Below are 10,373 nucleotides of genomic sequence, written 5' to 3' on the forward strand. Positions count from 1 at the left end.
GCTTCTTAACTTCTGCAAGAAGCTGAAGCTCTTAATATTGAAGTGTGAGAAAAAACATTACGTTAAATGGTAGAAAATTAAAATGAAAAATTATCCTAATGATTAAGTGAATTCTTCATTTGAATTTTCTTCCATTTTAAAGTGTCACATTCAAACAGCAGTGAATCCTTTTTTAAAATAGGAGAAATTTCAAGTGCAGAAAAATATTTCTATGAAACATTAAGTCAATGTTTTTCTCCACTTTCAACTAAGCCAATTATGTCTTAATGTTTTATAAAGCAGGTTTCTTTACTTAAAATGTCACTCATTTAAAAAAATTGCTGTATTTTTCTGTTATGAATATGGCACTTTGTCTTCAGGCAACTAGGAGCAGGAGGCATGTTGTTTGTAAATGTGACACTGGGAAATTGGATTAAATTCAAATGATGACTTTTAAGGAATCCATGTAAACATAAAGTTAACTCTTCAGTTTAATTTTCTCTCATTTCAAAGTGTTCCCTTTTCACACCGCGGGCATCTTACTCCCAGTGGCTGTTAAACACTGTCATACTTTATAGCTGAAAAATACAGCCATTATTTAAGTTGAAGGGCAGAAAGTTGTCCCATATCATGAACATTTTTGCAGACCGTTTTCTGTACTTTAGAATGGGTATATGTTTGTATTATACATGTAACAGTGGTGAGAGGATGAGGGAGAGGATGTAGCCTTATGGCTAGAGCGGTCGACCTCGAAGCTGGGGAACCGGGTTCGAGTCTCGTCAACGACGCTCAACATCCTGTGATTCTGGGCAAATCACTGTATCTCCCCGTGCCTAACAAAGTGAGTGTTCAATCTGTAACAAAACTGGTGCTCATGTAAAACGCTCTGATACCCGATGTCTCAGGTCTAGATCGAGATATATAAAACTCTACAAAAAAATAACAACAGTGCAACATATGATGAAAGGTATTCGAGTGCCAAAATTACATACGACATAGGCTGCTGGTCACCCATACACATTTATCCCACTCGTACGCACACACGTTCATACATCCCTACAGACCATGTCATAGTGCCCCTAGTCAAAGTATTTTGTTCAAACCATAAGATCTAGCTCCAAAGACATTAGTCTTAAAGTCTATGGAGCTGGGGCGGGAGGGTGTCTGGTAACAATGTGCACGTTGCCTGGCCTTCAGTAGCTCACAATGATTTTAACTGATCAGAAGTAGCTTGCGCGGCAGAAAATGTTGGAGACCCTACGTCTAGACACACCTGCAGAGCGACAGGATACCCTCCCAGGTGATAGTGCGCTCGACAAATCTGCACAACAGACCCAGTGGGAACAGCAGGAACCCACAGAGACCCTATAATGGGTTGTCACTACGTTTAATACATAAACAAATACAATAAAAAAACAATCAAACAGAACATTCTTGCAATCAAGAAACGTTACATGTTAATGATAAAGAGACATAAATGTTAGTGTGCAAAATTACAATTACTGTCACACTACAGAAAACTAAAGCATATCAACTAAAACATTTAACTTTAAACTATACCTAATCGTGCACAATTCACTGCATTACAGAAGGGAGGGCATTAATATAAATATATCTAACAAGTCATTATCTAACCCAGAGTCCTACAGCATCATGTGAAAATCTCTATTCCGTAAATAAAAAACCCTGTCTCGAAAACCTACAATAAAAAACATTACCACAACTTTTGGAGGTAGGGAAGATAAACCAGACATCACCTACACAGGTATGAGGGAATGGGGTTTTTGTAGGAGACTCCCACCAAAATAAAAAGAGCAATAGTTCCAACTATATTTAAATATATTATGATAATGGTTTATTGGTGGTAACGTTTTTTTGTGCTTATTTTCACAGAGGCCTGTGCCAAGCTGCCACCAAAATGTAGTAGTTCAAAGCACTTTCAATTCACAGGCACTTAAACATATCGGAGGTCAGAGATGCGATTGCGGGCCTACCACTGGGCAAAGCGCCAGGCTTGGATGGTCTTCCAGGTGATCTGTTTAAACAGGAACCGGATGTATGGGCCCCCTACGTACTGCTACTATTTAATGCAGTTCTGGGGGGCATGGATGTGCCTAGTACTTGGCTGGGAGCAGAGGTTGTTCCTATATTTAAGAAGGGCTCGCCTCTGCTCCCAGCCAACTACAGGCCCATCAGCCTCATAGACGTGTCCCAGAAGCTTTTTGGGAGGCTTATACTAGACCGCCTCCAGAGCTGGTTGGAGGAATGTGCTATTCTGAGCCCATATCAGGCAGGTTTTAGAAGGGGGATATCCACAACAGACCAAATATTCCGTCTAAATCTTATTTACTGGAGGACTGCCTTAATCGAGGGCGGCAGCTTGTACACTGTGTTTGTGGACTTGCGAGCCGCCTTCGATTTGGTCCCAAGACCAAAACTATGGAGTGTTTTGGCAGATGTGGGTGTCCCAGTAGAAATCCTATCCATCTTGATTAAACTACATCACAATAACTTTGCACGTGTCAGGTGTGGCAGGAACGGGGACCTTACAGACAGATTCCCCGTTAACAGAGGGGTAAGACAGGGCTGCGTGCTCGCACCGACCCTGTTCTGCCTCTTTGTGAACGGGGTAATCGCCCACCTGTCCAGGATTGCAGATACTGATGCTCCTAAACTAGATGGCAGCAGGGTCCCCGCTATTATGTTTGCGGACGATACCCTGCTGCTATCGAAATCCCCCATGGGAATCCAAAGGGTATTGGATGGTTTCCTTGAATTTTGTACGGAAAGGGGACTCGAGATCAACGCACTAAAAACAAAATATATGATCTTAAACCCCACTCCCTCAACACGTCCCAACCCCATGCTTGGTTCAGTCCGCTTAGAGAGGGTCTCAACGTTTGAGTACCTGGGGGTAACCCTAAACGAGAAAATGACCTGGGAAACACAAAAGACCAAAGCCAATATGAAACTTGTGCAGTTAGCGGGTGGCATCTCAAGGATGGTTAAGAACTTTACATACCGCCCACTTGGCCCAATCATCCAAACTTACAAAGCACAGGCTCGGGGGGCAGTCACATACTGGGCAGAACTGTGGGGCCATACTACTGCACAAAAACTAATGTCCACAGAAAACAAATTTATCAGGCAGTCGGTAGCTCTACCCACAAGTACTCCACTGCTTCCTTTGAGACTCGATCTAGACATCAGGCCGATTGCAGATGAACTGGGACTCAAGCCATTAATGTTCTGGCGACGACTCTGGAGCAGCATAGATTTAATTAAATACAGGACTGAGCTGCAGGAGTTCTTAAATACACCAAACGCTAGCTCTATTCCATGGTTAACCTATATAAAAAGGTCGCTTGAGAGCCTTGGCTTACCTGAACTTTGGACTGATCCGGCAAAAGCAAGCATCAAGATCTCACGGAAAGAACTATCAAAGGCTTATTACAATCTAAAGCTGATTGCCGCCGTGAATGAGACGCGGGTGGGCTCTTTGACAAATTCATTTATCCAAAACAAAGACCATTACTTGTTTGAATGTGTTTTGGATGGTATGTCTCCAGCCCTCGCCAGGAAACTCTTTTTGCAGTGGAGGTATGGCACCTTACCTTTAAGGTCATTTACAAGTTCATGGTCTTCCCCCCCGACCACTGAGTGTTGCCCGGCATGTGCACACCCCCAAGAAAATGAATTACATGTGGTATTTTTCTGTGAGCCTTATCAAAAAATCAGGAAATACTGGTTTATTCCCCTTCTTAAAAACATGGGTTTTAGAAACTTTTTATCTGCATATAGAATCCTGAAAACTGATCTTTCCCCGCAGATAGTGTTTGCAATGGCGAAGTATTTAATGGCAATGTGGCTGGCACGTTCACGCTTTCTTAAATTGGATGCGGATTATTAATTATGTTTCTTTTTTTTAATTTTAGATGGTAACTAATTTTAGACAATTCGATTTAGACCGCAAAGATCAATTTTAACTACACTTTTGAGCCATTGTATAAATTTTTGTGATTGCAATGTATGTATATCTTTTATGATCTTATTGGTCGAAATAAAGATTTCAAACAGGATATCAGAATGAAGGCAGTGCGCGTGATAGTATAGATTATAAGGACATGCAAAATTAATAAAAACAAACCCCATTCTGAGACCGAAGAATTATGAAACTAGGCTTTGCACGCTGTAAACAACTGAAAACAAACATTAAAGTGTAACTTTACCTAGTGAGATCAAAGCTTGATGAATTTCCTTCATCACATTCCTGTAAAGTTCCTTCTGCCAATCTTGCAAAAGCGTCCACTCCTCTTCAGAGAAATAACTGGAAGCATCCTGGAATGTTATGTCGGTCTGGAACAGAAAATGTAAAATTGTGTATTCAGCGAAATTAAATACAAATGAAAATGTAATCACTAAAACTAAGAGACTCAAGACCTGGCTCTTTGACATAGACTCAGAGCCCAGATATCACCAGGGGTTACAAATGCTGTTTAATTGAATGATAAAACTGGTGAATCAGAGAGAAATCTTGATAAGAGAAAACATTCTCCTCCCCAGTCTTACTATCTCATGCTGGTTTTCCCTCATAGCTGTGTCACACTCTACTACTCAAATGAATTCCGAAGTCAGAACAAGCAATGATATAATTCCCTTCATGTCTGATCCTACACCAGCTTCTGTGAATGTGGTTAGAAATATAACCCCTCATCCAAAACTGCTTGAGCTCAGGCATTTACCTCACCTCGCTCCTATGCTTTTCCTTGCCTCAGTTGCAGACAAAAGAGGTGACTCCTTCCATCTTGAGATTCCATTTTCTAAGGTGTTCAAAACAATGGTACAACCTTTATCTGCAAATAGTCCCAACAATGTGGCATAATTCCTTCTTACCTCCGTTTTGCACCGCACCTCTTATTAAACCACCTGTAAAATATCCGAATCTTGTTGCCCTTAGTTAGCCTCACAGAGTAGACCCCTTTCTAGTGCTGATGAATAGTTTGTGCTTCATAAATGTTATGTGCTTTGGGGGTCTGACCCACTGCCATGATGCTGATGCAGCAGTGCTTGGCACATTTGCAGGTCTCTGAATTTCCCTTCTGCATTGTGTGCACTGCCAAGTAAACTGCATCTATACCATTAATAATTCAGCATGTTGATCTTCCACCTCACTTAACTCTCCTCTTACCACTTCTTTATAAGTGCAATGCCTGTTTAAAGCTTTAGTAGTTGTATTAATGACCCGATTACTTACCGGTCATCTTCATTACTCCAAGTCCAGGTTTTCCCTTTCCATTCCTCACACGTGCAGTTAATGCCCAGTTACTCACCGGTCATCTCCATTTGTCCTAGTCCAGGTCTTCCCGTCCCATTCCTTACATGTGCAGTTAATGCCCGGTTACTCATAGGTAATCTTCATTAGTCTGAGTCCTGGTCTTCCCGTCCCATTCCTTACACATGCAGTTAACGCCCGGATACTTACCGGACATCTTCATTACTCCAAGTCTAGGTCATCCTCGCCATGTTCAAGCGTGGCCCAAATGACAACACTATTGAATCAGTTCCTGTAAAAATGCACCACCACTGCCATCTGTAGAGTGTATTATGACAATGAATTTTGAACACCAGCATTCCATCAAACGCTGGGAAGCACCCTTGAAACTCCAAGTAACAACCGACCAGTGACACTCAGACTTCCCTGTCTACATCCTGGTCCAATATTCAGCATGTCCAGACCTTTACCCATTTACCCCAAAGGTTGCACAAGCGGCTAGGCAGTGGCTCATCAGTAGCCTTGCAGTGCCCACACACAGCACACAGGCAAACCTTACACAGCGCACATGCAATCCCATTGGTGATACGCTGAAGGTGCTTCCACACGTGAGTGATGGCCTTGTCATTGGTCCAGAGGAAGACATCAGAAGCTTGTTGACAATTTCACAGCAAGACTATCTTTGGAGTCAGGCAACCCAGCACATACAAGCTGTGCAATCCATTCCTGCAACGTTCCAGATGCATTACCTGAACTATGGACACCAACCATGAATCATCCAAGGTATCTGCAGAGCGGATCAACGTTGTACTTTTGGACACAAACTCATAAAATGTATGCGAACAGAAGATCCTGGGCTTGTCCATACCCGTGTTTGCACTCTCTCTCCTCCTCCATCCCTTTTATTTATCCAAAAGCTCATCTCACTGCTATGATTGCCCAAATAACACTTTCTAGACCAGGGGGTCTTCACCTTTTCTGTAATAAGAGTCACTTATGTTCAATAAAACACATCAAAAGCTACTAATACTACTGGTGTAGTAATAGGGACTGCAAACGTCAACTAACCTGGACTTCTATAGGAGATGTCTTCTCTCTCTTTGGACATTCAAGGATAGTGGGTGACCGGACTATGTCATTTTCACCTTTTTCTTTCTATTGTTCTCTCCCAGTCCGCTGCACTGCAGATTTATTTCCCATGCTGTATTTTTGTCTTTGGTTTGCTTCCTTACTGCCGGCCTACTATGTAATGCAATGTAATGTCCTTCTGTTTTTTACTGTGTGCATGTAAAGCGCTCTGATACCTACGGGTCAAGCTAGCGCTGTATAAAACTTTAAATGAATAAATAAAATAAAGATTGTTATCGGCCTCCATATGCCAGATTACGATTCACAATCACCTCAGTGCATCAGGCACGGCTACCAGTACTAATGTAAGAGATCTTTGTCAATATGGAAATCCTCTACATGCATAATGGAGCCACAGCGGCAAGTTAATACCATTTGTAAAAAGTCTCTCCAATGCCACATGATTTATCGCTCAAATATCAGCTTTAAATATATTTTTGAATTGAAGCCATTTTTCTCCAAATATTAGCTCATGGGTTCTAAAAAAATCAACACATTTATCTATCAAACGTTCATTCTCTATTTTGAAACATTAAGGTAAATTCAATCAAGCACATACTTGTAATTTGGAGGCTGGTCTGCGCCCAGGAGAGCTCACGAGCAGAAGCCTGCACTCTGGCCTCTTCTATCCCTGCAGTGTCCTATGCAATCTAACGAACAGACCTGCAAGCCCCGGCTCAAATTAACTCTATCCTTGTGGGTTCCAGAGTAGCCTGCAGCTTGCTGAATAGCACTTCGACGCCTCATCTGGGGTGGTAAGCGCTATATAGATGCAATTACAATGATAATAAAGTAAAATGATGGAACAGCCGTGTCCGGCTGCATCCTGGGTCCAGGCAGCTGCTGGGGCTGCTGAGGGGCTCTGAGAGCTCTGCTCTTCCCGAGGCCTGGGGCTCCACTCACCGGCTGGGGGCCGCTCCCGGGCATGGCTCCTCAGGGGCCCCGCCGCTGCAGCTCAGGGGGCAGGGGTCACACGGGGGCGCGCACAGGGCTCCGGGGGCGCGCACAGCTCTCCTCCAGGCCGACGTTATGTCAGAAGCTGCGGGGAGCACAACACCACTCAGCAAAGCAATACAATACAGGAAGCGGAACCCACACTGCGCATGCGCGCGTGAGAAGTGTCTGCCGTCCGGGGCATGCGCGTCTGACACGGACCCCTTTGCGTTTGCGCTCAAAAGAAGTGTCCGCTTTCCATACATGCGCGTATGGACCGTACTTCCGCTTCCGAGTCTTGATGTGCTATAAGCATGCGCCGAACGCATAAGTGACCCAACTGTGCGCGTGCACTACTTTCGACGTTCGCCTTGAAATTGCGTTCCGTTCCTGAGCATGCGCACAGGCCTTCTTTGTACACCATCTGTCATGTCCGCATACGCTTTGGTAGGACAGTGTTTTCGTTTCTGAGCATGCGCACAAGGGCCTCTTTGAATACTCCTGGTTGCATATGCTTTACATACTGTAGAGAGCCACCCGGCCTCTCACCTACATTGTATCTACACACACACACGCACGCCTTCACCCTCGGGACGGGCACGCTCCGAGGTATATATTAAAAGCGCGGAAGACCGCTCGGGGTCTTTCCGGCATACCAGTTTACTAGTTGTGTGTGTCCAGTTACTGTGGCTCAATACTGTGCGCGAGGCCCTGACCTCGCCCACCACATTGGCGACGAGGCCGGTTCCGCTCCTACGCGTGCCTGGCCGCCCTGCTGGGGCTGTCCGCTCCTCACCTGTCGCCTGCTGCCGGCCGCCCCTGCTCTGCTGTTTTCCCGGGCCGCGGAGCTCGTCCGCCGGCCTGCTGTGCCTGCTCGAAGTCGGCTCCCCGCCCACGCGCCTCCCTGGGTGGAGCGCGTTCAGCTGGCGGGAGCCGCCTGGTGAGTGCCTCGCCCCGCGGCTTTTGCCCGGCCCCCGCGCTGCGAGAGCTGCCGTCTGGGGTTTACCCTGCTCCGCTTCCAGCGCGAGTGCGCTGCCCTAGCGTGCTGCCCCGGTGGGGGAGGGGTGAACAGGGGAGACGCTGCACGTCAGCCCCGAGGCCCGACCACGTGGTGCCTCCAACGCGTGTCTGGCCCTCCGCCTCAGCCTGCGGTGTCCTGCGCGTCTGCGCTCTCCGGGAGCAGGTGGGGGAATGTCGATGCCTGCAGCATGAGGACAGGACCACATAAATAACTTCTAACACGGGGGTCAGATTCCAGCTACTGAACACAGGGATCAACTGTTCAATAAAGCATTGGCAAGTGCAACCGATCCACCTTTGTGGGACTTTCGGTACAGGGTGGCTGTCCTGCCAACACCCACGCCACGTCCAGGGGGCGAGTCTCTTGGGATACCGTCCGCCCAGCCTCCACGCAGCACAGCGTCGTGCAGCTCTGGGACAAACAAGCACTGGCAAACTCAACCTCCACGTCACGAAGGGGTCCCGTGTCAGGGAGCTAGTCGGTCACGTGCTCGGCTCCCCAACTCCGCTCCACGCGGCGCGGCCCGCGCAGGTGGGGTGTGATCCGAAGGAAGGGTCACCATCATGGACGGCGCTGCCACAGGAGGTGCGCCCACGTGGACGGCCGCTCATGCCGCTACGCCACGCCCACCTCCACGGCGCGGAGCAGCCACTCACACAGTCAGCCATGCACACACTGGAGTATCCCCGCTTCCGCCGTTCAGCGAGACGGCAGACCCAGCGACTGCGGCGCCGCGATGGAAGGCGTGGCTGGGCCGTTTGAACCTATATTTTAAAGGCACCAGAGAAACGGATGACTCCGTGAAAAGATCACTTCTGATCCTGTATGGTGGCCCCGAAATCTACGACCTTTTCGAGTCTCTCCCGAACACCAGGGAGGACGACGACTATGACGCGGCGGTGGCCGCCCTGAATACCCACTTTGACCCCCAGGTCAACACCGACTACGAGAAGTTCAAGTTTAAGCGGGCGTGGCAAACTGAGGTCGAATCAGTGGACATGTATTACGCGAGGCTGCGCCGGCTGGCCAGCAGCTGCCCGTTTGCAGAACCACGTGAGGAAATCAGAGACCAGATCATCGTCGGGTGCAAGTCAAAGCTTCTACGGAAGCTCATCCTCAGGCAACCGGGCATCACGTTAGATGCCATTCTCGTCCTCGCCCGTTCACATGAGCTGTCGGATTCCAGGGCAGATGAGATGGAGCTGGCGCTCCGGTCCCCCATAGCCCCGCAAGCCGTGCCCAAGATGGCGCCCATCAAGGAAGAAACTGTCGACGCGATACAGAGGAGGCCGACGGGAGGCAGAGCTCGACAGTGGCAGACCCGGGACGCGCAGTGTGCCTACTGTGGGGGAGACCATGCAGCGTCCGCTGTGTGCAACGCGAAGGGAAAGACGTGCTCGAAGTGCGGCAGACTCAATCACTTTGCCGCGGTGTGCCAAGGAGGGCGATACAGGCCCAATGCTCAAAGGGCGCGAGGCGGATATGGATCTCGGTCGATGACATCCAGGGTGAGACAACTGTCGCTGGAACCAGAGCACCCGCCGCCCGACACGAAGGCCCAAGAACGGAAACCGTACTATGAGGACGAGGAAGACGACGAAGTATATGTAGTATCTTACGTCAGCAGGATATCCACCCGGAAGAGACCACCACCCATGTGCACGATCTCGGTGGAAGGATCGGAAATCAGAGCATTGATTGACACCGGAGCCTCCGTGAATGTCATGGACTCTGACCAGTATGATCAGATGTCGCCAAAACCCGCACTGGCCCCGACGAACGCTCGGATATACACATATGGAGGCACCGAGCCCATGCCGCTACGCGGTGTCATCAACGCCACCATTCGCAATGGGGAGTACACGACGGAAGCCCGGTTCCACGTAACCGAGGGGAAGAAAGGGACACTACTCAGCTGCAACACAGCGGAAGACCTCGGCCTGGTCTTCTTCGCCAACCAAGTCCACCAATCACACGCTGATACCATACTAGGAGACTTTCCTGCGCTTTTCAGTGGCCTCGGAAAGCTCAAAGACAAGA

The 10,373-nt window shown here is 47.8% G+C and overlaps 1 protein-coding gene across 1 annotated transcript in view; it reads right to left on the minus strand.

The window, feature by feature from the left end:
* LOC144770931 (uncharacterized) overlaps nt 1-7,428 on the minus strand; it is an 85,053-nt gene extending 77,625 nt beyond the window's left edge. The window contains exons 1-2 of the mRNA XM_078655763.1: nt 7,283-7,428; nt 4,209-4,335 (exon numbers count right to left, since the gene is read on the minus strand). Coding sequence (XP_078511889.1) covers nt 4,209-4,335; nt 7,283-7,306 — 151 coding nt within the window. The 5' untranslated portion in view covers nt 7,307-7,428. The remainder of the gene's footprint in view (nt 1-4,208; nt 4,336-7,282) is intronic.
* Between the last annotated feature and the right edge of the window lie 2,945 nt (nt 7,429-10,373).

Source organism: Lissotriton helveticus, chromosome 7 (assembly GCF_964261635.1).
Source record: "Lissotriton helveticus chromosome 7, aLisHel1.1, whole genome shotgun sequence".
In the NCBI taxonomy this organism is placed as follows: Eukaryota; Metazoa; Chordata; class Amphibia; order Caudata; family Salamandridae; genus Lissotriton; species Lissotriton helveticus.